We start from the raw sequence: 27,704 nt of genomic DNA on the forward strand, positions 1-27,704 counted from the left end.
AAAATTAGAGAGTGAACCAGTGCCTGGCAATGGTCAAATGTGTACACTATCTTCCCTTGAACTCTCCGATGGCGCTAAACTTGAGCCTGGCACAGCTGTGATTACTCAGAGCAGAGGGGGATTTACAGCCAAAGTAAACAGAGCTGAAGCTTCAGGGCATGTGCTTATCCCTTCAGGGGCCCTAGCCATGCTTTCAGTTGTCAGGTCCTTTTGGAAAATTTGCAGAAAATACTTTTACAAGTTGGTTGAGGCCCATTGTGTTTTTCCACTGCAAATTTCCTCCATCACACATATCCCGTGAGCATTTGGGCATTTGGGATGTGGCTAAGGGGGAAGGTAAAACTGGGGGATCACTAATATATGGGTTGAGTGAGATATGTCCACGGGATTTGAAGTCACTCCTGTGTCTGACATCTTGGTGCATAAACGGCTTCCTGGGACACACTTACTGCCAAAGGAGAGGTGGGGGAATCACCTCTTCTGTGTAGGAAATATAAAATCATTGTCACAATGAAAGGTAATCAAAGAGTCTGCAGTCCAAAAATACAGGGGTGGGGCTGGGGGAGGGAGTATTTGAAAGGTGAAGGTGTGTCCAGCAGTTAAGAAGAATGTCAGGATATTTTTCTTGAGCTTGTGGTACTTGTTTTTAAAATTCATAATTTCTTAATCTAAAAAATCGCTTTATATATAAAAAAAGGTTGCTTATCATCTTGAGTGTGTTGACAATGACCCGGTTTTTCTGTTAAGCCTGCTTTTCCAACCAACTCTTTAGTCAAGACTCAACGCCCACCCCCCCCACCCCGCCCTGGTGCTTATGGGTCAGACTCTTATTGGCTGTTAACGGGCCCCTGATGTTCTCCACAGCTCTGTTCTCACACCAGGCCATCCGATTTGCTGCTCTTCAGCACTGAATACCCCACCTAATGCATGTGAACTGTAATGTGACCTGAGAGCTTCCTTATTCCAAGCTTACTGATTCCTGCAGGAATCATCATCCCCAAGTCACACAGGAGGAAACTAAGGCCAAGGCCAATGCTAAGGCTGAAGGAGGTGACAGTGTTGAAAGTGACAGCATAACATGAGGGATGAGGTCAAGGCAATTGGTGAGGTCAAGACAGCTGCAGTGCTTTGTCCCATGCCATTCCAGCTGGTGACAAAATAACTGTCTCTAACAGATTCCTGGCCAGGGCTCCTCCCCAACAGCAGCAGCCTTCCTCTGGAGCCAGAAATGCCTCCGTTTATATGGTTTCATTCACAGGCCACCTTAGCTCTACTTCAGCAGGAAAGGTGAAATGACTTGCCCAAGATCACTCAGCTAGTAAGTGACAAATCCAGGATTCAAATCCAGGTCTCTGGACCCAGAGCACGGACAGGGAGAACGAGGGCAAACAGACTGGCAGCCCATCAAGCCAACCTGGCCCTGCTGGCAAGTGGTGGCAGCAGGCCCTGGCTGGGTAAGGTTGGCTCCAGTCCCTTCCTTCCCCAGTGGCTCCCCAAGCCACGTGGACTGGGCTTTCTGGTAACACGTCCTTGCATTACAGGGCCCCACACCCTTTAAAAGCACTTTCAGCGTCTCACTAGGTCTCTGTAACCATCTCCGGAGAGGGTAGAGCTGCAATTACTTTACAGATGACAAGGGCAGCCTCAGAAAACTTTGGGGAGCTCAATAACCTCCCAACTGTGATGTTCCCTGGCGTGATCAGCGGTAACGTGTCCACAAAGCATGAACAAGATGGGGGGGGTGTCCCATGTGAAGTCTCCTATTGACAAGGGTTACTGTGAGGCTTCTTGCCTGGACCCCCTAGTCTTAGACTTGGTCCACCTCACCCAGAAGCCCTGAAATGGGTGGGACTGGGGTGTCATGACAGGGACTTCTCTTAAAACCAGTCTCTAGTTCTCACCAGGGTGGGCCTCCATGGTGCTCTCTCCTCCTCCCATTGGCATCCCTTCCTTGCGTTGCTACTGTCCATCTGTCCCTTCCTCTTTCCCCTCCTTAACCCAAAGGTAAGTCTCCCACAGGTAGAGGGAAGACTCAGAGTGGTTAAGAGAGCTCTAGGCGCCAGAAAGAGCTGTGGTCAGACTTCCACCTACACGTGAGAGCAACCTCTGAGGACCCTTCCTGCTTCAGAACTGGGCTCTTGACTCAGGTCTCCTCCCTGCCCGCTCCCCTTTCCCTGACCGTTCTTCCCCTCCCCTATCCTGTGCGTAAAAAATATTGACATTCCAAAAATGAGTAGGGGTCTATTATGCTTTGCTCAGCGATGGGGCGTCTAGGGCTGGGGAATGACGCCATGGACTCAGCTTTGCTGGGAGTTCTGCCCAGCTCTGTTTCTTCCACCTCCCCTTTTCCCTCCACTTTTTGAGTCCACCTTCTTCTATTCGCGGCTTCCTGTCTCCCCCTCTGGGACCCTGCACAGTTCCTTCCACTCGACACGGCCGGAGACTGCATCCTCTGCCCTCGCCCGGCGGGGTCTCAGCTCCGAGGCCCCAGACCCTTCCCTTCCGCCCCACAGGCCCCGGCGCTTTCTAGGCCCCTCTCCCGGGTGGTTTTCCCGCCCCTTCCCTTCAGCCTAGGCCGCCGCCCGGCAATAGCGGAACCACCCACCGCTCTCGGGGGCCCTGGGCACAATGACCGCGCGTGTCACCAGACCATAACGGTCCAGCGCGCGCCGACCGTTGCCATGGCAACCCCCCCTCCCGGCAAGCTCCGCGCGCGGGGCCGCGGGGGCGACCAGGGGCGAGGGCTGAGAGGTGGTGGCCCGCCCACAGCATGCTCCGCGCTCCGGGCGGTGCTCTGAGAGACTGTGCTCTGAGGGGCGGGGCGGGGCGGGGCGGGGCGGGGCGGGGCGGGGCGGGGCGGGGCTGGCAGGTCGCAGCGTGCTCCGCGCGGCGGGGCGGGGCCGAGGGGGGCCCTGGAGCCGGGGGTGGGCCCTGGAGCCGGGCGGCCCGAGGGTCTGTGTGCTGGTGGTGTCTGCCAGAGGGGCAAAGTGGGGTCTGATAAAATGCTGTGCCAAGGGCCGGCATGAGGCATGCGTCCAAGAGAAGGGCCGTCTGGCGTAAGTTTTGTTTTTGCAATGACCTTTTTATTAGTATGGAGGTTTTAATTTATTATTATAGAGAATAATATACAAGTACTCCTGTATCCCCCACGTGGGTCGGGCTTAAGTGAAGCCCTCGGGTGCTTCCACCTCAACCTCCACACTCGGGAATTTGGTGTTTGCCGTTAGGTATGTGTTTATAATTGAAGGAAGTCAGAACAGTCACCCCCAAATATGCTACTCTGGCATATTGACTATTTTGAGTCAGACGCTGGAAAAACAGCAAATGCAAGAAAAACACTGATTTTCTTTCTTTCTTTTAAAGAAAAAAGTTCTTATGTTTTGCCCAGTTTTCTACTGCGTTGCGCTTTTTTCCTTACCGATAGATTCTCAGGCTGGTTTCACTGGGGATTTACATTTTTAGGCGTAAACCTGGGGAATTTTCTTGCATTTCCTCTCCGGTGGCCTTTTCCTGTCATTTGTGAAGAACGCTTCTTATTCCGTGGCTGCATCCTAGCAGGGTCTCGGGAGGACGCGACGCATGGTCTTTAATCATCACAAAGCCTTCGCTCTGTGTTATAGTCAAGGGCTCTTTACAAGCAACCGCGAGCCCAAACACAAACGTTTAGGGAATGGCCCATAAGCGTCCGAAACAGCACAGGTGAAAGCACACCATGCTTTCAAGTTTCTCGGGGTTCCCTTACCCACATTTCTACTTTCTTTTTTTTGGCTGCGCCCTGGGCATGCGAGATCTTAGTTCGCGGACCGGGGATCGAACGTGCGCCCCCTGCAGTGGAAGCGGGGAGTCTTAACCACTGGACCGCCAGAGAAGTCCCCACGTTTCTATTTTCAACAGAGTGATTTATTTGCTTATAGGTGGGGTGGGGCAGGGAAGGGAGGGCAGTCTCCCAGGGTTCCTTACGTGAGAAAGAAGGAAAGAGAGAAGGGAAGGAGGAGAGAAAGAGAAAAAAAGGAGGAAGGGAGGGAGGAAGGAAGGAAAAAAGAGAAAGAGGAAATCCAGAAAGAAAGAAAAAGAAAGAAAGGAAGAGGGAGGAAGGAGAAACAGAAGGAAGGAAGGAAAGAAGAAAGAAAGGTAGAGGAAATCCAGAAAGAAAAGAAAGGAAGGAAGAAAGAAAGGAAATCAAGAAAGAAAGAAAGGAGGAAGGGAGGAAGGAAGGAAGAAAAGAAGAAATAAAGAGGAAATCCAGAAAGAAAGAAAGAAAAGAAAAGAAGGGAGGAAGGGAGGGGAAGGGAGGAAGGGAGGGAGGGAGGGGCTTCCCTGGTGGCGCAGTGGTTAAGAATCCTGCTGCCAATGCAGGGGACATGGGTTCGATCCCTGGTCCGGGAGAATCCCACATGCGGCAGAGCGACTAAGCCCATGCGCCACAACTACTGAAGCCCGTGTGCCTAGAGCCCACGCTCTGCAACAAGAGAAGCCACCTCAATGAGAAGCTCGCGCACTGCAAAGAAGAGTAGCTCCCACTCGCCACAACTAGAGAAAGCCTACACGCAGCAACGAAGAACCAATGAAGCCAAAAATAAAAATAAAGTAAATAAATTTGTAAAAAGACAGAAAGAAAGAAAGGGAAAGAAAGAAAGGAAACCTCTGGTCCTGTGCTGTGTGCACCAGGGTGAGAGTCTCGATGGAGGCAGGGCTGAGTCTGGAAGCTGGTGAGGCTGCCAGGCCATCGGGGTCTTGGTTGGGGGGTAAGAGATGCAGGAGGTGGAGGGACAGCACTTGGTGATGGAGGGTCTGGCCTGAGCCCGAGGGGCGGGGGTTCGGGGGGCACGGGAGGAGGGCAGAGGGAGGTCCCAGTAGGAAGTTGGGATAGTTACTCAGAGGGGTGGGGTGGGCATGGGAGTGTCTGTGTGTGTGTTTCTGTGTGTGTGTGTGTGTGAGACTCTGTGTGTGTATGACTCTGTGAGTGTGTGGGATTGTGTGTGGGGGGTGTATGTGGCACAGGCGTGGTGGGAGGGAAGACAGAAATCCTTAAGAACCTGACGTGTGCGTCGCAGCGGACTTGAAGAACAGTGAAAGCTGCCTAGACTGAAGGGAAGCGGGGGTGGGGGTGGGAGTGGGGAGGTGGTCCCAGCCAGATGAAGAGAGCAGGGGTGGGAATGTCCACCGGCTTGCACCGCCCCATGAAGGTGGAGGAGGACCAGGCTGGGGACCCTGCTTTTGGAAAACCAGTGACCAGCCCCTCACAGGGGCAGAGGCCATGAGGTGTGGCGGCTTGGCCGGGCGCCCAGCCAGTTGTGGAGGGAGTAGGCTTTGGGGAGGGGCATGGACCAGGCCATGGCCCCCGTTTTGGAGACCTGAGTACAGGGCCGATGGGAAGCACAGGGATGGTGCTTGAGCTCTTTCTGGACCTGTACTCAGCCCCCTGCCGTGCCATCTACATTTTCACCAGGAAGAATAGCATCCCTTTCGAGATGCACCCTGTGGAGCTGGCACAGGGTGGGCAGAGCTAGGTGGGCTCCATGGAGGGGGCGCCTAGGGGCCAGACCCTGCGCTGAGGCTCCTCTGCTCTCTGCCCCCCAGGGGAGCACCTGAAACCCGAATTCCTGAAGGTGAACCCCCTGGGGAAGGTGCCTGCCCTCAGGGATGGGGACTTTCTGGTGGCCGAGAGGTAAGGTGCCCTGGGTCTGGGGCTCATTGCTGGGGGGAGGCAGAAGGAGGCAGACAGAAAGCTGGTAGCCCCTGGCTTGAAGATCTTTCCAGACTGCTGGACCCCTTCCTTCTTGCAGCCAATTCAGCTCAGAGGGCTGGGAGCTGGACCAGGGGGCTGCTTTGGGGCTAAAGCTGGGAGCTTCAGAGTGGAAGTGGGTGTAGGCCACCCCCTAGGCCTGGACAACCTGGATGCAACCGGGGAAGACCCAGGCTTGAGGGGAGCCCCTCCCCAGATGTCTGAACATGTCCTTTCAGAGTCACAGGAGCTGGGCAGCCCTGGGGCTGCACTGGGCTCTGAATGCCCGTCCCCTGTCCTCACTTTTTGCCCATGGGCAGGTCACAGAGCTTCGTGCCCCAGGCTTCTCTTCTGTAAAATGGGGTAATAAAGTAATCACCTCCCAGAACTTGTCGGAGGATGGAAACTGGGCACCAAGTGCCTGGAGCCCAAGGGGGATCAAGAGTCAGGGGACTTCCCTGGTGGTCCGGTGGTTAAGAATCCACACTTTTGGAACTCCCCTGGTGGCGCAGTGGTTAAGCATCCACCTGCCAATGCAGGGGACACGGGTTCGAGTCCTGATCTGGGAAGATCCCACATGCCACGGAGCAACTAAGCCCGTGTGCCACAGCTACCGAGTCTGCACTCTAGAGCCTGCGAGCCACAACTACTGAGCTCACGTGCCACAACTCATGAAGCCTGCACACCTAGAGCCCGTGCTCCGCAGCAAGAGAAGCCACCGCAACGAGAAGCCAGCGCACCGCAATGAAGAGTAGCCCCCACTCACAGCAACTAGAGAAAGCCCACGCGCAGCAATGAAGACCCAACACAGCCAAAAGTAAATTAAAGATAAATAAATAAATAAATTTATTTGGAAAAAAAAAAGAATCCACACTTCCACTGCAGGGGCTCGGGTTCGATCCCTGGTTGGGGAACTGAGATCCCACAGGCCGTGAGGTGCGGCCAAAAAACAATAGAGTGGGGGACCCTCCGAGCCCCTCCCCCAGACTCTGAGCACCAGGTAGAACTGGCCCAGGAAGGGAACTTGGAGACCCCCTAGGACGGGGTGTCTGTGGCAGGTCTGCCTCCCTCCCTCTGAGTAGGGACCCTGATACCAGAGAACTGGGTCCCCAGGCAGAGAGCAGGCTGGAGTAGTAGGGGGGAGGGGGCTTGAAACCCAGGGAGGAGCAGAGCTTGGAAGGGAGGAATGGAGCAGTTTGGTGGGGGAAGATGCCACCTGGAGGGGACATGGCTGTGGGGAGGTCCTCCCCAGGGGGTGGAGTTGGAGCACTGGCACAGTCAAATCTCCCTGCTAGTGAGAGATGGAGCCGTCCAGGCGGGGTGGGCAGATCTCTGACACCTCCTGCCCACAGCGTGGCCATCCTTTTATACCTGAGCCACAAGTGCCAGACAGAGGCACACTGGTACCCACCTGAACTGCAGGCCCACACCCGTGTGGATGAGTACCTGGCATGGCAGCACACGGCCATCCAGCTGCCTGCCACCAACGTCTACCTATGTAAGGTGAGCCTCCCTGCCCTATCCTGCCTGGGTAGGACCCAGGACCCCCAGAGCTGGAAGGGACTGGTTGGCCCTTATATCAACTCCCGTCTACTGCCCTGGGCAGACATCACTAATCTATCACAGCTCTCTTTCCCCTGAGCCTGAATGAAACCTCAGAATCCTTCTGAACGCAGAGCCCCAGAGGGCATCGCTGATAAATGGCTGCTGAGGGAGAGGTGAAGAGGAGGTTGAGGAGGCTTGGAGGGCCCCAAGATAAGCTGCCGCCTCTCTTCCCAGCCCAGTCTCTCCTGCCCCACTTCTCCGGGCAGCCTGTGGATGCCGTGCAGCTGGAGCAGCTGTTGGGGAAGCTGATGCCCGCTCTGCAGCACCTGGATCAGGAGGTCCTGGCGGCCAGGCCCTTCCTGGCCACTGAGCAGGGTCCCTGGTGGATCTGATGGCATTCACAGAGCTGATGCAGGTGAGGTTCTCCTGCCCACTTGCCCTGTGGGGCTGCTGTGGGCACAGGCTGAGCCCAGGCCCCAGCTGCCCTGTCTCCCCAGCCCACTGCCGTCGGCTGCGACCTCTTCCGAGACTGGCCCCGGCTTGCTGTGTGGCGAGCCCGTGTGGAGGCCACCCTGGGCCTTGAGCTCGTCCAGGAGGCCCACAGGTGAGTGCTTCAGCCTCGGGACCCCCAAGAGGCCCAGTGGGACCCCCAGCTGGCCCAGAAGCTTGTGCAGAGGGTGAAGGAGCAGCTCTGCTGAGGGTCTGCCGCGCCCCTGCGCTCTGCCATCTGCAGTAAACACTCTGTGTGCCCCCAACTCGTGTCCAGCCTCTCTCTGTCCCGGGAGGTGGGCTCTCCCCATTTCCAAATGGTCAGGGGATCTCCTGAAGTGCGCAGCTTAGAGTGAGCAGCACTCAGGCCCCCACAGGGACCTTCCTCTGCCGCCAGGTGCCGAGTCCAGGTGCTCGGCCTGGCCACGGCCGGTCCCAACCTAGGCTGGAAGTTTCTGGGCTCCTCTGTGTGGCCCCTTGAGTCCCCTGTGGCGTCACCCCAATGCCCTGACAGCCCCCTGGGCTCCTATTTCTTTCTCCCCACCCGTTTCTAGCCACAGTTCAGGCTAGATTGACCTGTGGATACCCCCGCTCCCTGCTTCTGGAACCCTCCTGGGTTCTCATCCCGTCCTCACTCTGGACCCTGCAACGCCCCTTCGATTACGTTCTGCCATGAAGGCCTGGCCCCGGGAGTTCCCACGTGGAAGCCCTTCTCAGACCCAGGCCAGGAGTACAAATGGGCACCCCCAGGGAGGGGAAGGGCAAGGTCACAGCCACCCCTGACCCCTTGGCCCCAAGCCACGGACCTCTCCCCAGCCTGTTCCTGGGTTTCTTCAGAATCTTTGCTGCTGTGAGAATTCCAGGCTTCCCGGCCTCATGACAACACCAAGTGAACAAGAGGTTCCAGAACGTGGGGGCCTGGGCCTGGGCTGGTGGGCACAGGACCAGGGCACAGGCTGCATTTTGGCTGAGGTTGGGTGTTTGCCGGCCGCAGCGGGGGCCCAGCATGGGCCTGGAGCTCTACCTGGACCTGCTGTCCGCGTCGTGCCGCGCTGTCTACATCTTTGCCAGGAAGAACAGCATCCCTTTCGACTTCCAGTTTGTGGATCTGCTGAAAGGTTGGCACCCGCAGCTGCCCGGGTGGGAAGGCAGGACACAAGGTTGGGGCGTTTCTGAGAAGCGGAGACAGAGACGAGGAGACCCCCACAAAGTCCAGAGGGGAAGAAAAGCTTCCCAAGGGAATTGTTGGTGGTGCTCCTGCCCCGCCTGCCTTTGCTGGTCCCCACGGACTCTGCCCCACTGTGATGAACAGGCTCTTCCAGGGGGAAGTGGGAGGAAGAGGGGCAGAGGGGCCCCCACCTAGCGCCCCACCTTCTCCTCGAGGGTGCCCAGTACCTCGTCAGCTGCAGCACCTGCCAATTAGGTTGGCAGAGGTCGCAGAGGCGCATGGTTATTCCTCATTTATTTCCATCCACACCCGTTCCCCCGCTCCAAGTGTTCAGACCTGCTCAGGGTGACCCCCAAGCCTGGGTGAGGTCCGTGGCCCCACTCTCCGTCACCACTCCAAGCGGCTCTAAAACCTCAGCTTGCAGAGGCTGGAGCCTCCAGAACACAGAAGAGGAGACCCAGGAGCCCTGGACATTATCGGGGTGGCAGTGTTTTCAATGGAGGCAGCTGGCCAAGGAAGAGTTAAAACTCCCCCTCCCGCCCCCCACCCACACATAGGGTTCTCTGTTCGGATCACCTGGATTGAGTGCATATGGGAGGCTCTGTTTTGGATTCCATCTGTGTGCTGGGGCTGGGGCTCCTGTGCTGGCACCTGCCCTGCTCCCCTTAGAGGGGCAGGGGGCCTAGGGGTGGGATCCAGGCCCCCAGGGCTTCTGTTGATTCACAGGCTGTGGCTTTAGGCCCAGAGTTGGGGGTGAGGGCTGGAGGCCTCCAGCTTCTGTGAGCCAAAAGGTTGTCCTGGTCACGGAGCCTGGGATGGGGGCAGGCGTCCTGACCTGGTCCCTGTTGCGCCGCTGATTTGCCCCCTTACCTGGGGTGAGCCATGGTTTTCCTCTGGGACTCAGTTTTCCCTTCTTGAGAAAATGGAGAGAAAGACATTTCTGCCTCTGGGAGGCCTGGGTCTCTCTTCCCTGGGGTCCCAGCAGCCTCAGACCTTCCTGCCCCTCTCAGGTCACCACCACAGCAAGGAGTACATCGAGATCAACCCCCTGAGGAAGCTGCCCAGTCTCAAAGATGGAACATTTGTCTTATCCGAAAGGTAACGGTCTTCCCTGGCTCTCCCACCATGTGTCTGCTCTTCCTGGGAGATTCAGTGGCAGCCCTCCTGCTGGTGCCTATTGATTTTTTTTTTTTTTTACTCTGGAAAAGTTCACACATACACAAGTAGAGTAAATAGTAAATAAGGAGGAGTATAACGAACCCACATACCCACCCCTTAGTTCCAACAGTGGTCCACCCAAGGGCCCATTTTGCATCATCTATACTCCACTCTGTTCCCCTGCCTCCTGGCCACTCCATTCCTTCACCTGTAAATGTTTAGGAATGACCTTCTAAGAGATAAAGGCTCTTTAAAAAAAAAAAAAGCATCGCCACAATACCATGATGACACCTAATAAAATTAACAATAATTCCTGTATTTCATCACATATCCTGTTCATATTTGCCAGTCTCTGAATATCTCAGACATATTTTCTTTGCAGTTCGTGCCTTGGAATCAGGGTTCAAATAAGCTGCAAAGAGTGCAGCTGATTGATCCACCTCTTCAGTCTCTTTTCATCTCCAGTCCCCTCCACGCCCCACCTTGGACCTTTGCATTTTTGCCGTGGTTGAAGAAAGCAGCTTATTTGTCCTGTGGAATTTCCAATGGTCTAAATTTTGCTGACTGCATCCTCATGGTGCCGTGTAACATGGCTTTCTGTCCCTTCATTTCCTGTAAATTGGTAGTTGGATCTCAAGGTTTGGTAAGATTCAGGGTTCATTGTTTCTCAGCCTGCTTCACAAGTGGTCTCATAACTTAAAGTATACCCAAGTGGACCATGGAATTCTGGGTGGCCCAGGGCTAGGTACATTTCTAGGACTGCTGTAAGAGGGTACCACCGACTGGCTGGCTTAGAACAACAGAAATGTATTGTCTCATGGCTCTGGGGTAGAAGTCCGAAATCAAGGTGTTGGTAGGGCCATGCTCGCCATGAAGGGGCCAGGAAGGATTTGTTCCAGGTCTCTCCTAGGTTCTGGTAGCCTAGGGTGTTCCTTGTCTGGAAGATGGCCATCTTCTCCCTGTGTCTCTTCACATCGCTTTCCCTCTGTGCATGTCTCTGTGTCCAAATTTCCCCTTTGTATAAGGACACCAGTCGTTTTTTTTTTTTGTTTTTTGTTTTTGGCTGCATTGGATCTTCGTTGCTGCGCACGGGCTTTCTCTAGTTGCAGTGAGTGGGGACTACTCTTTGTTGCAGTGCACGGGCTTCTCATTGTGGTGGCTTCTCTTGTTGTGGAGCACGGGCTCTAGGTGCACAGGCTTCAGTAGTTGCAGCACATGGGCTCAGTAGTTGTGGCTCACAGGTTGTAGAGCACAGACTCAGTAGTTGTAGCGCACGGGTTCAGTTGCTCCGAGGCATGTGGGATCTTCCCGCACCAGGGATCAAACCCATGTCCCCAGCACTGGCAGGCGAATTCTTAACCACTGTGCCACCAGGCGAGTCCCGACACCAGTCATTTTGGATTAGCATCTACTCCAATGACCTCATTTTAACTTGATGACCTCTGTAAAGACCTTCTTTCCAAATAAGGTCACATTTTAAGGTACTGGGTATTAAGACACAATTCAACTCATAACCGTCTGCTCCCTGGCCCCCCCCCCCAAATTCATGTCCTGCTCATGTGTGAAATACATTCACCTCATCCCAGCATCTCCAAAAGTCATAATCATCCCAGCATCAACTTTAAGTCCAAAATGCCGTCCTCTAAATCATCCAAATCAGGTATGGGTGCGATTCAGGGTTTGATTCATCCTGGGGCAAAATTCCCTTCCATCTATGAACCTGTGAAACCAGATGACAAGTTATCCTGTTTCTAAAATACAGTGGGGGGACAGGCATAGGCTAGACATTACCATTTCAAAACAGAAGGATAGGAAGGAAAAAAAGGCTCGTGCATCCCCAGCACGTCTGAAACCTGGCAGGACAAATTGCATTCAATTTTAAGGCTTGAGCATTGTTAAAAATCAAAATTCAACTGAGTAAAATTAAAGATTCAACAATTCATGAACAGAGCAGCATCCCATCTAGAAAGGAGCTCTGATGAGCTGTACAAAATGAAAGGCTTTTTATAGGCAGAAGGAGGCAGGAAAAGGAAGTTTCTAGCAAAGAGTGGATTGTTTTAGTCAAGATCACCTTTCTTTGGGGGAAGCCAGGGGTCTATCAGGCAGATGACCTCACTAGTGCTGGCCAGGTAATTCCAGATTAACTGGTTAAAGGTCACATTCCTGGGAGAGGCTGAAACTGCAGTTAGGTTAAGGTACTGAGTCTCGGTTTGCTGATGTGGGGCTTAGCACAAGTGACTCCATTTTGGGCCTTTCATTTCTCTCAACAAAATCATCCTCTTTAGCTCCATACTCTGTCCTCTGGGCCTATCAGGGTATTGGCCCCACCTTTTAGAACCAGTACCCCAGGCCTGTGGTGGCAGGACAGCCCTACTGGCCCCTGAGCCTCCCTCTGGGTTATTCTTTCCTTTTCTTGAAGGTTAAATAGCCCCATCAGCCCATTTCACAGAGGTGTCTGACAACCTTCGTTCACTTCACCCCATCTGTCTCCTTCAGTACAAGCTGTCAGTGTTTCTGCTGAAATGGTCCCTTAGATCCACAAGTCACCTGCCTAATATCTTTACCAAGTGATTGTCCAGCCACACCCTTGGTTTTCTCTCCAGAGCAGGGACCCCACCTCTGCCCTTGGCCTTCTTATTATGCCACCTTCTCACCCTGCTGGTCCTTCCCTCCCACCTCCCAGTCCTGGGCCTTAGAACGGCTGTGAATCCACTACCATCCCCCTTAGGCCTTCTCCAAAGACCCACCCCTCCCCCATCCCTCCAGCCTCCTGGCCCCTCTGCCCACAGGTGTCTATTAGGGCACTGAGTGAGGGGTAAGGACACCAGCCACGCAAGGCAGAAACTCAGCTCAACTAGTTTGAGTTTACTGGGGGATGTGACTAGCCAGGGGAGTCTGGGCCTGGCTATGGTGGTGCTGATGCTTTCCCCCCCAGCCCACCTGCCAGCTTTTCTCAGCATTTTCTCCTATTCGCACCACCAGCAACAGCTCTGTAGCCTCATCTTTGAAGCACCTGGTCCTCGCAAAACGAGCAACCCCTCCTTCGTGGGTGATCTGAAGTTCTCAGGAAGGACAGGGATGGGCCCAGTCGAGTCACCTGCTTACTTGTGGGCCTCTTACTGGCCAGGGCACTGGGACCCATGACTGCCAGTCACCCGGGCCAGAATCACTGTTGGTGGAGCGGGTCCCTGCAGGGAAAGTGGGGGAAAGGGTGCTGGCCAGACAAAAGGCCAGATGCCCATTCCAGGGTCATCCCAGGGACTGTGATGTGGGCCGGGCGCCTGTCCCCCAGGAGGTGGGGCTCCTCCGGTCACAGTAAGCTCTGGTTCACCCTGGGGGCAGGGGGTGTCAGAGAACGTGCTGGTGTGTGTGGGCCCCGCTTGGTATCCGAGCTCCCAGTGTGGGAGCCGGGAGGGCTGAAGGCAGGGAATAAGCATTGAGGACCGCAACCTCCAGGTGCAGGATCAGGAGACACAGAAGGTGTGGCGGTGGGGGCAGTGGGCGGTGGTCATGGACAGAGCGGTGCAGGCCATCTCCGGCTGTCCCTGACCTCTCCCCACCCACCCCCCACCCTCTCCCCATCACTCATGGGTTCTGCTTTCTCCAGATTTCCCGCGCCCCCTCTTACCCCGTGTTTCCCTACGTGTTGTGCCCTGTCTGGACTGACCTTCCTGACGCCATCCACCAACTCCCACCTGCCCCGCAGGGGCCCTCCCTGCCCTCGCTGATGGGGGTGGACTGACTGCCTTTCCCGGGGCCCTCGGGGCTCGTCCTCCTCCAGGTGGGATGCCAGTGCCTAGAGCCCACCTGTGGCTGGAGGGCCCACATTGGGCCCAGCCCCGCTGGATGGTTCGTGTAGAGGGTTGGGGAGGCCAGAGGAGCGCCCTGACTGTCCTCTCTGCAGCGTGGCCATCCTTTTCTACCTGTGTCGCAAGTACAGTGCACCCTCGCACTGGTACCCGCCAGACCTGCACACGCGCGCCCGCGTGGATGAGTTCATGGCCTGGCAGCACACAGCCATTCAGCTGCCCATGAACAAGATACTCTGGATCAAGGTGAGCGGGGCCACAGCGGGGGCTCAAGCAAGTGTCCCTCCCTCCCTGAGCCTCATTTCCACGGCTCCCTTTCCTGCCTACCTTACAGAGCTGTGGGGAGTGTGAACCACTGAGTAGGAAAGAGCCTTATAAAGACAAGGTGAGGGGTGCCCAGGAGGGGCTGGTATCACTGAAGCCAGGATAGGATTCAAGACATTTCATTCCAAACTAGAAAATATCAGAGTTGGGAATTCCCTGGTGGTCCAGAGGTTAGGACTTGGAACTGTCACTGCTGTGGCCCAGGTTAAATCCCTGGTCAGGGAACTAAGATCCCACAAGCCATGCAGCCAAAACCGCCCCCCCCCCAAAAAAAAAACCGCCAAAAAACCCCCAGAGTCGAAGGGCCCATAAAGACTACCAAATTTGAAGATGACAAATAACCAGTACATGTGTCCCTACTTCTTATCCTATGCCTGTGACAGATATCAGTAATCAGTCATAGGATTCTTTCCTGCTGGGACCTCAAATCCTTCTGAACAAGGGCCCCAGGCAACTTCTACCAATCAGAACTGCTAAAAGAGGTGACACCACTTTACATCCTTGGTACTGTCTACCACCTCTCTAGCAGAAAAGGGTACTGAGACCTGGAGGGTCAGATATGGCCTCTTCTCCCTCCCCTCCCCTACCCTGGCCAGCTGCTGATCCCGATGATCGCGGGTGAGGAAGTTCCAGCTGAGAAGACAGAGCAGGTGCTGGCAGAGGTGAAGAACAACTTGAAGCTCTTCGAGGAAAAGTTTCTGCAGGAGAAGATGTTCATCACTGGGGACAACATCTCCCTGGCCGACTTGGTAGCCCTGGTGGAGATGATGCAGGTGTGCGGTGGGGTGATGGGGGGTTGGAGCCTGGGCAAAGGAGGGACTCCTCTGTGACCATAACTTTCAGAAAGGCTGGTGAAGGGGGAGATATGGGGACTGTGGGAGCCACGCCTGGGTGTCTGGCCTTGACCCGGGGGCCACAGGAAACACAGGTTTTGAACCGGGGAGGATCGTGGTCATTCATGCTTCACCAAGAGTCCTCTGTGGGGGCAGGAGCTGGAGGGTCAGCGTGGGACAAGGAGAAGAACACAGTGTTTCTTGGTCAGTCGGCCAGGATCCTGGATGCCTCCTCCTCCCGCTGGACTCTCCGGGAATTGTCCAGAGGCTTCCAAAGTGTCCTTCCAGCCAAAGTGCCTCTTTTCCAGAGCTCCAGACAGATGGTTGTACAGAGCAGCTCCCTGGCTCTGGGTCTGAGGGGCATCCGCTGTGCATGGGGGGACACACCTGGGTGTGGGGCAGCATTTATGTGGTTTCTATGTGCAGGGGAGGGTGGCCAGTTCTGACCTAGCTGGTGTGCCGGACGGTGTTGAGACCCTGGCCAGTATGCAAAGTGGCCCTGGTCAGTGTGCAGTGTGGACCAGCACCAGGAAAAAAACATTCCAATCTTTCTGTCCCAGGTGGTGCAGTCCCCTAAGTTTCACCCCCCACCCCTTAAATTTAACCCACAACCCCCCAAACATCTTGTGTGCATGTTTCTTAGGCTGCCTGATGGCTTTCTCATCCCAGCCCCTGTGCTTGATCACAGAGGGAGGTTCAACAGGGGGGAAAAATAACTGAATTCCTCCCACCCTCATCTGGGGACAAGGGGTTTCCCTGGAAGAGGGCAGGACCCCTGGGACGTTTCAGGCTGGAGAAGTGGGAACCCCTGGGCCAGGGGTCCCTTAGAGAGGGATTCAGGAGCCTTGGAGCAAGACCAGCGACTGAGAGCCCCCAGGGATCTTCCATCCCCACCCCACATGTGTTACATGGCCTGCGACCCCTGACCAGGCCTCGGGGGTTAGCCAGCTCACTGTCCACAGGGACGGATGGGGAGAGCCCTGCAGCTGTAGGAGGGACCCAGGTGGGGCTGGTCCACAGGCTGACCATGCCTTCCTCTCTGTCTCTCCACAGCCCATGGCGGGCAACCATAACGTCTTCCTCAACAGCTCCAAGCTGGCCGAGTGGCGCATGAGGGTGGAGCTGGCCATCGGCTCCGGCCTCTTCTGGGAGGCCCACGACCGGCTGGTGAAGTTGGTGGAGTGGGACTGCTCCACGCTGGACCCGATGGTCAAGGAGAGGATCTGCGATTTGCTGCAGAAGTTCAAGTAGAAGCAGCCCAGCCTGCGGGCCTGGACGGCTCAGCCCCCAGCGCCTCCTACCTTAGGGAAGACGCTGAAAATCACTGTTTGCTTAATAAAAAACTGGAACAACCACCACGGTTGCTGAGCCTGGGACGCACGTCTGATGTGGTGGGTCTGGGGGGTGGTCACAAGTCCCCCCAGCTTCCAAAAAGAATTTGAAAATTAAAGGTTAAACATGATTAAACTGTCAATAATAAGAGTTGATGACTTCAGTGCTCTACTTTCACTAATGGATAAAATAGTGAGACCAAAGATCCCCAAGGAAATGGATGATTGAGCAACACCCTAAACCCATCGGCCTGCCAACTACACATAGCACTGCACCCACAACACAGAATACACGTTCTTCTCAAGGGCACATGCAGTATTCTCCAGTTTAGACCCTTTGTGAAGCCATAAAATAAATCCCAAGAAATTTAAACAGATTGAAATCATACAGTGTGTGTTTCTGAACACAGTGGAATGAAATGAGAAATCAACAACAGAAGGAAAACTAGAAAATGTAATATCTGGAAATTAAACAATCCATTTTAAAATAACCAGTGGATCAAAGAAGAAATCACAAGGGAAATTAGAAAGTACTTTGAACAAATGAAAACAACGCAACACACCCAAACTTATGGGATGCAGCAGAAGCAGGGCTATGAAGCAAATTTATAGCTGTAAAGGCATACAGATCTCAAATCACAACCAGCAGAAGAAAAGAAATAATAAAGATTCCAGTGGAGATAAATGAAATAGAGAAGAGAAAAACAGTAGAAAAGATCAATGAAACAAAAACGATTTTTGAAAAGGCTGTCTCCTGTGCTGTGGTTTTCAGCAAGACCCTGGATCAAACTTCACTCACAACACTCAGGTTGTGCTTTTTTTTTTTCCTTTCAGCAGACAGTTACCATTTTTTGTTGTTGCTGAGAATAATTAAGAACTACTCAGCAAATTTCAGGTATACCATGCAGTGCTGTTAACTATAGTCACCATGCTGTGCATTAGATCTCCATAACTTATTTATCTTGGGTATTCAAAACTTTATACCCTTTGACCAATATGTTTCCATTTCCCCTCTCCCCCTCCAGCCCCTGGTAACCACCATCTACCCTCTGCTTGTTAGAGTTTCACTTTTTTTAGATTCCACACAGCATAAGTGAGATCAGGCAGTATTTCTTTCTGGGCCTGTCTTATTTCACTTAGCATAATGACCTCCAGGTTCATCCATGTTGTTGCAAATGACAAGATTTCCTTCTTTTTAAAGGCTGAATGAAAGATTCCTCTGTATGTGTCAGTGTATATTCTCCAAATTTTCTTTATCCATTCACCCCTTAACAGACGCTTAGGTTGTTTCCATATCTTGGCTATTGTGAATAATGCTGCAATGAACATGGGATTACAGATATCTCTTCCAGATCCTGTTTTCATTTTCTTTGGATATATGCCCAGAAGTGGGATTGCTGGATCTTTCAGTGGGATTGCTCCATCATTTTAAAGATGGGGAAACAGAGGCCCAGAGGAGGGAAGAAACAAACCCAGGGAACGAGATTGAGGCACTGTGCTGGCAGGAGCAGGAAGACCTGCTGTCAGAGTCCGGGACGCGCACTGGGGCGAAGTGAGTTAGCCCACCACGCTGACCGTAAGCCCTGAGGCTCTGCCTCTTGCTGGCGCCAGGATCTCTGCAGCTTGTGGCCAAGAGCGTAGATGCTGGAGTCAGACTTTCTGGACCTGTAATCACTGTGGGCCTCAATTTTCTCATCCGTAAAACAGGAACTTCTGACACACGCTACAGCTAGGATGAGCCTTGAAGACTTTATGCTCAGTGAAATGAGCTTGGGCCTGGGGGCCCTCTGAGCCCCCACCCCCCGCCTCCCCCAGGGGGACCATGCGGAGCCCCCGCCCAGGCCGCAGACCCGCCGGGCGTCCGCGATTGCACCCAAGTGCGCGGCCCGAGCGCCAATGGGGAGCTACCAGGGGGGCGGGCCGCGCTGCTGCTCCTCAGACCCAGCGCTGGGCTTGCTATGTTCCGTATCCCTTGCTTTGCGAGGCTGGTCCGCCCCCGCCATGGGCCTGGAGCTCTACCTGGACCTGCTGTCCCAACCCTGCCGCGCCGTCTACATCTTCGCCAAGAAGAACAGCATCCCCTTCGAGCTGTGCTCCGTGGACCTGCGCAAAGGTGGGCCAGGCCCGGGTCTGGAGGACCGAGAAGTCAGGGAGGGATGAGGAGGCTGAACACCAATTAGGGGGACCCCCCTCCGAGCCACCCCTGTCCTGGGGCCAGTGCCGAATAGGTGAGCCACCAGGGAGATACGAGATTCGGGGATCCCCAAACTCTGCTTGGTCCCATGGAATGGACCACAGGGCTCAGCTGAAGCGGAGTAAAAAGTGGGGGAGGCATGAGGAAAGGAGGAGGGACGCTGCGAACAGAGGCGGTGCACCTGGGCATAGGGATGGGGCCCCAGGGAAAGAGATAGGGGCAGGAGGAGAGGGCTTTAGGGGGCCGCATGGGGGGTGTGGCAGAGTGAGTCCCTCCTTTGTGGCCCCAACTGCTGATGCTCTGGCCTGGGCTGCACTGGGTCCCCCTCTGTCCCTTCCTCCTCCTCCTGCTTTGCCTTCACTTACCTTGTCCTCTGCCTCTCTTATTCCTACTGGAAAGGGGGGCAGCCGACGGGGAGTTCTGGGAGCGGGAGGGGGACTGCAGGGGCTTGGCGAGCCCTGCACTCTTAGCAAGAGGGTTTGTTTCTCTGACAGGTCCCCAAGGTCCCAAGGGCACAGCTGGCATGGCAGCTGGGGTAGGGGAAAGCAGAACTCCCTTTTTGCTGGTGGGGCAAGTAGGGCAACTCTGCCTGGCTGAGCCTTCCACCCAGCGCCCCCAAGCTCGGTGGGCCTCGCCTGCCATTCTGCCTTTGTGCCAGCCTGTCCTTCTGCCTGAATCGCCATCTCTTCCCAGCCTCCTCTGGGGACTGCCCACTTGTCCTGCCCAGGGGTTGCCTCTGCAGAGTGTGGGGTAAGGGAGAGGGCGTGGGGACAAAGGGATGTCCAAACTGGGCTGTCAAATAGAGGGTGCAGTAGGAGGTGTGTTTCACCAGGAGAGGAGGGGAGGGTCCCTGGTGAAGGAACAGTCTGAAGGGAGGGAAAGGGAGGAGAGAGAGTGGGGCTGAGGCTGGAGGGGTAAGGCGGTAATGGATAGTTTATGGCTTTGAGCAACTTCCCCCTGCTCCCGTGGTAATGGGGAACCACTGAAGGCTGTTGAGCACGGCAGCAGTGATGCTTAAGTGCCCTTCAGAAGCTTCTCTCTGGCTGCATCTGAAGGAGCAGAAAACACTCATATGAGCTTGAGCAGAGGTCAGGGTCCTGGGGGACAGTGGGCTGCACCTTTCCGGGGAGCTGTGGTGGGACAAGAATGCAGAGCCTAACGACAGGGCCAGCTCTGTCCCTGGTGCCCAGGGCAGGGTGAGCAAGGGGACACACAGGGGCCTGTGGAAGTTGGTTGCAATAAGTGGACACCAGGAAGAGGCCACTTGTCTGTGTTTGGTGACCCTACCTTAGAGTCCACAGGGAAAGGGGCACCGTAGGAAATCACAGTACTCAGGGCACCAGCCGCCCGGCCCCTGCAGCTGGGGACACCCTGCATGGGCGCTTGTGATGCTGGCAATGGTGGAAAGGCAGTGGGTTGGGTGTCTTTGAGGGCCTGGGCAAGGAGAGGCCCCACCCTGGCCGGAGCTTCTTGAGCTCTGTTTTGGGGGCGTGCTGTTGGGGGAAGGTTATGCCCCCCAGGACCTGGCAAGGGGTGTCAAGGTCTTCTGCACCAGCTGGCAGAACAGCCTCCCACTCCTCCCACAGCAGACTTTCCCACACCAGAGAGCAGCCCGGGGCTGGAGAAGAGCCATGAAATTGGGGCCTGGGCCTTGCGAGGGGGGTGGCGTGGGGGGTGGGCGCAGCCAGGCAGGACTTGGCGTTTTCCTCCCACCACCCACCACGATGGGCTCTCTGCAGGCCAGCACCTCAGTGATGTCTTTGCCCAGGTGAACCCCCGGCAGAAGGTGCCTGCCTTGAAGGGCGGGGACTTCATTTTGACCGAGAGGTAACTGGGGACCCGGGGCTGCTACCAGACCTTGCTAGAACCCTCTTGTCCTAGCTCTCTATTTCATAGACAGGAAACTGAAGTCCTCCGAGGTGAAGGGCCCTTTGCCCAACATCCTACAGAGAGTCAGGGCTTGACCCCCGGCTCCTGCCTGTCCACGGTTTCAGTTCACAGGGATGGTTGGAAAAGAACGCATCTGTTTTACATCTGTACCAATCCTGTGGTTGTTGGTGATGGGTCCCTGGGCAGGGGTGCGGGGCAGGGCGGCTTCATCCCCTCCAAGGGTTGCCCGCTGGCCAAACTTGTGTTTTGATGCCCCAGTGGTTCCATCTCTGGGCTGCCCCTTCCCTGGGTGGGCCATGCCCGTGGGAGGACCACCAGACATGTGCATGTTTTGCATCACAACAGTCCCAAGAAGTAGAAATCTCTTTAGGGAGGGTGAAATTTTTTTCCAGTTCCGCCCCCTTCATCACCTAAGTCATGCCTCCCACAACAAGGGGAACCTGGAACTTTTGAACTCATCTCTGGAATCTTGAGGTGGATGCACCCCCAAAGAATTCCTCCCACCTTCTGCCAACGCCATCTTCCTTCCTGCTGCCCTTACTGTCCTGAGTCCTGTGCTGCCCACTGTTGACCGCCCAAGGGTACCTGCCAGGGGCAGCGTGCAATCTCTGCATTTCTCTGTCTCTTCTCCCCTACTTTGGGAGGTGCATGGCTCCCAGGGACTTGCGGACCTCCTCGGAGCTTCCTTGAACAATTAGTTGGAGCAAAAAGAGCAAAAAGACAAGTGAGCTGTTCAGCTGGGTGTGGGTGCAGGGAACCTAGGCCAGTGGCAGATACAGAGGTTTTCTGCCTCTTTGGCTGGGGTGCCTAGCCCCTGGGGTATCCCGAGTTCCCGAAGGCCTTCCTATGGCCCCAAATTCCCACATTCAGTGCCCTTCCGGGTCCACCCCCGCCCCAACACCAAGGCAGCCCTCCTAACCCAGGGCAGGAGGGGAGCTGCGGGAGCGTTGTCTGCCCTGCTGGTTCGTGATCCCGCAGCACCCGCCCTCCCCCCGCCCCCCCCCCCCGGTGTTTCCAGCAGGTGCTTTAGGGGCAACAGGAAAGCCTTTTTGAACCACCAGGACATCTGGGAGGGGCTGAATGTCGGATGACGAGAGTAGATGCAGACTGGAAAGAACTGAGCTTCTTTAAGGCTCAGCTTTGATGCCAACTCCTCCAGGAAGCTCTCTCTGGTTTTCCCATCAGAAGCTGTCTCAGAACACTTGGCAGGACTTGCTGTGGGATTTCGCCTGGTGATAGGATGAGCTTGGGTATTAGCCATAGACAGACTTTCAGTTCTGCCACCAAAGGCTGTGTGCCCTGGGCAACTCCCATCCCTGTTCTGAGCCCGGCTTCCTTGTCTGGAAACTGAGCAAATACCTTGGCACATGGTCAGGAAGGTTAAGGAAGGAACTCTGTATAAAGCCCCTAGCTCCATACTTTCCCCCACCCATCATGTCCTCCCCTCCCCCACAGTGTGGCCATCCTGCTCTACCTGGCCTGCAAGTATAAGGTCCCTGACCACTGGTACCCCCAGGACCACACAAGCCTGTGCCCATGTGGATGAGTACCTGGCCTGGCAGCACACAACCCTGCGGAGAAACTGCCTCCGGCTCCTGTGGCATAAGGTGAGGTGCCCCTCCCCAGGCGGGGGCAGTGAGGACATCGCCCCAAAAGGGCTCGGGGCAACATCGCATTCTTCCTTTCAGTTTGAATAGCTTCTATTGATCTGACTTTGACTTCCTAATCCTTTCTTCTGTTTGCTGGTAAGCCCATCTAATACATTCTTTATTCGAGATATGTAATTTTCAGTTCTAGAAATTCCATTTGGTTCTTTTTTAGAGTTTCCATGTCTCTGCTGAGATTCACCATCCGCTCACCCACTTGGTCCATCTTTTCTTCTAAATTCTTTAACATATTTATAATAGTTACTTAAAAGTCTTTGTCAGCTAATTTCAACCCCTGGGTTCTCTGCGAGTCTGTCTCTATTGGTTGTTTTTTTATCCTTCTTGATTATGGGCCACATTTTCCTCTTTCTCTGTATGTCTTATAATTTATTATTATGTGCTGCACATTATGTACAAAAGGAGAGTAGAGACTGAATACATAATAAATACCCGAGAAAGGGCTTGCACTTTCCTCTATCAGGCAGTCTTGGTGGGAGGTTCCTCCCTTCCAGCTAGTCAGGAGTGGGGCTGGGATGTGGCATTAGTTAGTTTCAGCTCATCTCTGGTTTCAGGTATCTGGAGGGTGGAATCAGGTTGCTCGCTTTCCTCCAGCAGGGATTTGGAATCTAAGCACCAACTACCACCGTGAGATGGCTCTGCTTTTCAGCCCTGCCCTAAGTTCCCCACGTGGCTGCTTCATCAGAAAACTCCTATGCTGATGGCAGGCTTGCACCACTGCTTGCCTCGACCCCAGGGATGAACGTGGCTTACCTAGGGAGGGCTCGTGCCCTCTGGAATTTAGTTCATTTAGTCCAGTGCTGCACCAAAGTGCAAAGTGAGACACATATGCGGTCTTAAATCTTCTAGTAGCCACAATTAAAAAGTAAAAAGAAACAGCTGAAATGAATATATTTTACTTAACCCAGTGTACTCAAAATAGTATCATTTTGGCTAATAAACACATGAAAATATGTTCAGTATCACTAATCATTAGGAAAGTGCAAATTAAAACTATAATGAGATACCACTTCACCGCCACTGGAATGGCTATTACATATATATATATGAACAAAATAACAAGTGTTGGTGAGAATAAGAAGAAATTAGAACTCTTGTGCGCTGTTGATGGGAATGGTAAGTGGTGCAGCTGCTGTGGAAAACAGTATGATGGTTCCTCAAAAAAATTAAAAATACAATTACCACATGACTCAGCAATTCCACTTCTGGGTATATACACAAAATAATCAAAAGCAGGGTCTCAAAGAGATGTTCATAGCAGCAATATTCACAATAGCCATTATTCACAGTAGCTGTGGAAGCAACCCCAGTGTCCATCAACAATGACACTTAAGTGCCCCTCAGTGGTTCTGCCTATGTTTTCCTCTAGGAGTTTTACTGTTTCCGGTCTTACGTTTGGGTCTTTAATCCATTTTGAGTTTATCTTTGTGTATGGTGCTAGAGAGTGTTCTAATTTCATTCTTTTACATGTAGCTGTCTAGTTTTCCCTGCACCACTTATTGAAGAGACTGTCTTTTCTCTGTTGTATATTCTTGCCTCCTTTGTTGTAATTGACCATAAGTGCGTGGGTTTATTTCTGGGCTCTCTATCCTGTTCCATTGATCTGTGTCTGTTTTCTGGTGTGTATTTTACATGCACAGCACATTTCACCTAAGACCAGCCATATTTTAAGAGCTCAGTAACCTCTCGTTGCCAGTGGTTTCCATATTGGACAGAACAGGTTTAGGCTTTTTTCTTTTTTTTTTCTTTTTTTGTTCTTTCTTTTCTTTTCTTTTTTTTAAAGTTCTATATTCTTTGAAGACTTTAAAGAAAAATAAGGTTATTTTCTTTTCAGTGTTATGGTGGGAGCAGTGGTTTTTGGGACTGTCATATCCTCATCAGAAGTGCACTCCTCATTTTTGAAAGTGTATGGCTAATTCTGGGTCATGAGTTTTATTGTGTCTTCTATCACTTTTTTATATAAAAAAGGAAACATTAGAGAACAAAAGTCAAAAGACCTCTTTGTTGCCCTCGTTCCTTCCTGAGGTGCCCCCTGCTCCCCAGGATCTGGTTCAAGTCCTTTCAGTTCACGATTTTCTACATTATTACATTTATGTGTAGCCATAAAAATAAAGTTTTGCTTTGAGTGCTTACAATTTTATATAAATGCTCTCATATCATTCTGGAACTTGCATTTTTCCATAGTGCTATGGGTGGGTCTAATTTATTTTTTTCTAACTACTCTATAGCATTTCCTGATAAGAATAAATCAGAATTTATTTATTACCCTCTTATGGTCTTTTATATTTAAAGAGGAATAAAAACACTTTTTAAAACCCTAAGAACTTTGGAACCACCCCATGGGAACAGAAGGGAAATGTAGACAGTCTGCTGCTGGGGTGAGGCAGAGAATACACGGGAGGTGGGCTTATGTGGGGTTTGGCAAACTAAGAGCCATTGTTCCCCCCACCCTCCCGCTTCCCCCACCAAGGAGCAGCTTCTCCCCAGCAGCAGCCTTAGATGCTGCGCTGGTGGCCAGGTAGGAATGCTGGCCCTGTGTGGCCAGCACCTTTATGTTAAAAAGAAGCTGGAAATTTCAGGATTTTTATATGAAATGTCTCCACTTTTAAATGTCACAAGTGATCCATAGTTTTAAAAAGTCTGCAGCCAAAGGAATGTCATTAGCCCAGCACTGGCCTCCAGGCCACCGGTGGGTGATCACTGACCCTTGTTGTTTGGGGGAAGAAACAGAAGCCACCCTTGTTGTTTGGGGAAAGAAACAGAAGCCACCAGGGCTTGTGCACAATCCTAGTCCTGTTTACCTTTCCAGAGTCCCAGCCTCCCCAAGCAACTTTACCCAACAAAACACCAGACTGAGCATGAAGCCCCCTCCCCTGCTCCCCATCCACTGTGTCTCCCTGACAGCTCTGGCAAGCCTGAGGCTGTTGATGGCTTCACCCCAAATGCCCTCCTCCCAGAATCCTGAACGCTACCCTTTCCTGGCTCTTCTCCCTAGTCCCTGGCAGCTCCCTGGGTCAGAAGACGTCAGTTCCACGCTTGGCTTAGTCTTTTCTTAGCTGTGTGGTCTCAGGCAACTGTCTGTCTCTCTCTGGGCCTCACTTTTCCATTTACAAGATGAGCCCTGTACTATTATTCCCATATCACAGATGTGGAAATCGAGGCTCAGAGGGTTTGAGTGTTTTGCTCTAGTTCACATAGTTTATAAGCAACAAAGTTGAGACCTTAAAAGCCCATCCTCCTAATTATACTGTATGAGGTACTGATTTTATAATCTGGGGGAAAGAGGTTAAAAAATAATCGTTCCTAAGCCAGGCCCTCCCCCCAAAGTGTGAAACTCATTGTTCAGGTCCCCTCTGAGTCATTCTCAAAGGGGTTTGAAGCCTTCTGTCAGATGCCCCAGGCTCAGATTGTGGGAGCAGGAATAGTTCTGGGAAAAGGAGTCCTTTAGGAATTTCCCTGTAGGAAAAAAAATGCATGGAACCAGGAGGCAGCTCTAAGGGCAGGGAGGCTTGCCTTCCTGCCCCTGAGGCTGGGCTGGGCCCTAACCCCCCACTTTGCCTGCCCACCCACCAGGTGATGCTCCCTGTTTACCTGGGTGAGCCGGTCTCTCCCGAGATGCTGACAGCCACGCTGGCAGAGTTGGACGTGACCCTGCAGGTACTTGAGGACAAGTTCCTCCAGAACAAGGCCTTTCTCGCTGGGCCCCACAACTCTCTGGCTGACCTGATAGCCGTCATGGAGCTCATGCATGTGAGTGCTGTGGGCGGTTGTTGGGGGGACTAGGCAGGGGAGGTCCTGGGTGGCTGCTGAAGTCCTGCTCACACTGCCCCACCTGGCCATGGGACTGTGCTTATGTGTAGAAACCTTCTGGAGTTCTGTGGCCTCCAAACCAAGCAGATGCTGCCATACTTGGCCTCACCCATCCATCCCCATCCTGTCCCCCTACAGCCTGTGGGTGCCGGCTGCCAAGTCTTTGAAGGCCGACCCAAGCTGGCTGCGTGGCACCAGCGTGTGGAGGCGGCAGTGGGGGAGGTCCTCTTCCAGGAGGCCCATGAGGTCATCCTGAAGGCCAAGGACTCCCAGCCTGCAGACCCCACCATTAAGCGGAAGTTGATGCCTAGGGTGCTGTCCATGATCCAGCGAGCCGGGAAGCCTCTGCTCTGCCCTTGGCAGTTCACAAAGCACCTTCCTTTCCATGTCCCATGGGACGCAGACCCAGAGAGCAGGCGTGACTTGCCTGAGTCCCACTGCCCCTCTGCTCCCTGGGCCAGGTCCCCACTCATCTTCCACAGCTGCCTAAAAGCCACGATGAGAATGGCATACCCAGACCTTGTCTCCTTTAATCACTGCATCTTCTTTTCAGTTTGGGAAATAAACCTGGGCTCAGCCTGAGCCTCTGCTTCTAACTCTGACGTGTGGTTTATTTGAACTTCCTTCTGTCCTGACCTTGGTCTTGGCCTCTATTCAAAAGACAACCCCCTTTCCTAGGCCCCATGGATCAGCTTCTCCCTGATGGTTGTCAAGAGTGAAATTAACAAATGCCCCCTTGCCTTCTAGTTCTTAGAGAAAGACAGCAGGGGTATCGGGCATCCACTGGTGTTGGCTGTAGGCATGCCAGCTATCGCTTTGCTGGGCCAGTCACCCAGGACGTGGCCCTTTGGCACCAAGTATTGTAAATCACAAGTCCTGCATCTGTCCTGAGGAATTGGTCGGGAGGGGAAATCCAAACAGCAGCTCTCCTGGTCAGGACTCAGTCATGCGGGGCCTTAAATGCCACACTTAGGAGCTGCAAACCATGAACAGGAACGGAATGCTCAGCTTGCGTTTTAGAATAATATTCTGGCTGCTGTTGGGGGTTGGACTGGACGGTGGCCAGGGAGTAAGCAGGGAGATTTGGATATTGCAGTAATCCGGCCAAGGGTGACATGTGGAGGAGGGCAGTCCACTGGAGGGGGTGGAGAACATGGCCCCGCCCTGGGGGGATAGGTCTTCTTTAAACTGGGAGCCTGGGGCCCAGGAAGGCCAAGCTATTCTCAAGTTTTCCAGTAACTGATCCTCTTGCCAAGGGGCTTTCTCTGAGTCTTGGGTTTGGGGACAGGGTTTTTTACCCAAGAGGCTTGCTTAGAGAATGAGGGCATCATAGCCACAGACTTCAGGAGCTCCAGGCTTGTAGTTGGAGGGGTTTGGCCCTGAAAAGCAAGTGGGGAGGCTCCAGGCCCCCCTGCAAACCTCTAGATGGGCCCCACAGGGCTTCTGCTTTGCTGGAGGGAGTAGCCGGGAGTGTAAGGAAGGTTGGGGAGGGGCGGCTTCCTGAGGTGTGGACCTAGTCTTTGCTGGGTGCAGAGGTCCACACGCCCTCCCCAGCCTCCACCCTGTGCAGTGGGCCCAAGGGAAGCCGTGGCACCTCCTTTCTCCTCCTCTATTTGTGTTCCCGGGGACACTTAAGTCCTTCCTCTTTCAGCTCCCTCCGCGAGTGGGGGAAGGTGGCTTGGGCCAACACTTTCGACTCTAAATTCATTGAGTGTCTGCGTTGGAAGCGCCCTCAACGTCGTCCCCACAATATCATCCCCCCGC

General features: G+C 53.7%; 3 protein-coding genes across 6 annotated transcripts; all 3 read left to right on the forward strand.

The window, feature by feature from the left end:
- The first annotated feature begins 2,934 nt into the window (after positions 1-2,934).
- On the forward strand, positions 2,935-6,090 carry LOC133075906 (glutathione S-transferase theta-1-like). 2 transcript variants are annotated; one of them, XM_061170355.1, is made up of 3 exons: positions 5,385-5,496; positions 5,581-5,668; positions 6,046-6,090. In XM_061170355.1, exons 1-3 carry the CDS (start codon positions 5,385-5,387, stop codon positions 6,080-6,082), a joined length of 237 nt encoding a protein of 78 aa, XP_061026338.1. In that variant the 3' UTR covers positions 6,083-6,090. The 2 variants fall into 2 exon arrangements, 1 of the variants encoding a protein (XP_061026338.1); XR_009697422.1 differs by lacking the exons at positions 5,385-5,496; positions 6,046-6,090 and adding an exon at positions 2,935-3,056 and having other exon boundaries at positions 5,581-5,663.
- A 1,756-nt stretch (positions 6,091-7,846) lies between these two features.
- Positions 7,847-16,492, forward strand: LOC133075904 (glutathione S-transferase theta-4). 3 transcript variants are annotated; one of them, XM_061170351.1, is made up of 6 exons: positions 7,847-7,874; positions 8,754-8,877; positions 9,938-10,025; positions 13,990-14,140; positions 14,815-14,991; positions 16,105-16,492. In XM_061170351.1, exons 2-6 carry the CDS (start codon positions 8,766-8,768, stop codon positions 16,300-16,302), a joined length of 726 nt encoding a protein of 241 aa, XP_061026334.1. In that variant the 5' UTR covers positions 7,847-7,874; positions 8,754-8,765; the 3' UTR covers positions 16,303-16,492. The 3 variants fall into 3 exon arrangements, with proteins under 3 accessions (XP_061026334.1, XP_061026336.1, XP_061026335.1); XM_061170352.1 differs by lacking the exon at positions 7,847-7,874 and having other exon boundaries at positions 8,678-8,877; XM_061170353.1 differs by lacking the exons at positions 7,847-7,874; positions 13,990-14,140 and having other exon boundaries at positions 8,493-8,877.
- A 1,891-nt stretch (positions 16,493-18,383) lies between these two features.
- Positions 18,384-26,272, forward strand: LOC133075905 (glutathione S-transferase theta-1-like). The gene is made up of 3 exons (XM_061170354.1): positions 18,384-18,495; positions 20,316-20,403; positions 26,079-26,272. The coding sequence occupies exons 1-3, from the start codon at positions 18,384-18,386 to the stop codon at positions 26,194-26,196; spliced, it is 318 nt and encodes a 105-aa protein (XP_061026337.1). The 3' UTR covers positions 26,197-26,272.
- The last annotated feature ends 1,432 nt before the right edge of the window (positions 26,273-27,704 follow it).

The sequence above is a fragment of the Eubalaena glacialis genome, chromosome 15 (assembly GCF_028564815.1).
Source record: "Eubalaena glacialis isolate mEubGla1 chromosome 15, mEubGla1.1.hap2.+ XY, whole genome shotgun sequence".
Taxonomy (NCBI): Eukaryota; Metazoa; Chordata; class Mammalia; order Artiodactyla; family Balaenidae; genus Eubalaena; species Eubalaena glacialis.

Bases quoted from the DNA above. Each gene is read 5' to 3' on its own strand.
- LOC133075906 (XM_061170355.1), top strand. From the start codon at position 5,385: ATGGTGCTTGAGCTCTTTCTGGACCTGTACTCAGCCCCCTGCCGTGCC. The intron at 5,497-5,580 runs GTGGGCAGAGCT...TCTGCCCCCCAG, and splicing joins CCCTGTGGAGCTGGCACAGG to GGGAGCACCTGAAACCCGAA. The intron at 5,669-6,045 runs GTAAGGTGCCCT...GCCCATGGGCAG, and splicing joins GACTTTCTGGTGGCCGAGAG to GTCACAGAGCTTCGTGCCCC.
- LOC133075904 (XM_061170351.1), top strand. From the start codon at position 8,766: ATGGGCCTGGAGCTCTACCTGGACCTGCTGTCCGCGTCGTGCCGCGCT. The intron at 10,026-13,989 runs GTAACGGTCTTC...TCCTCTCTGCAG, and splicing joins ACATTTGTCTTATCCGAAAG to CGTGGCCATCCTTTTCTACC. The intron at 14,992-16,104 runs GTGTGCGGTGGG...GTCTCTCCACAG, and splicing joins CCCTGGTGGAGATGATGCAG to CCCATGGCGGGCAACCATAA.
- LOC133075905 (XM_061170354.1), top strand. From the start codon at position 18,384: ATGGGCCTGGAGCTCTACCTGGACCTGCTGTCCCAACCCTGCCGCGCC. The intron at 18,496-20,315 runs GTGGGCCAGGCC...GGCTCTCTGCAG, and splicing joins CTCCGTGGACCTGCGCAAAG to GCCAGCACCTCAGTGATGTC. The intron at 20,404-26,078 runs GTAACTGGGGAC...GTCCCCCTACAG, and splicing joins GACTTCATTTTGACCGAGAG to CCTGTGGGTGCCGGCTGCCA.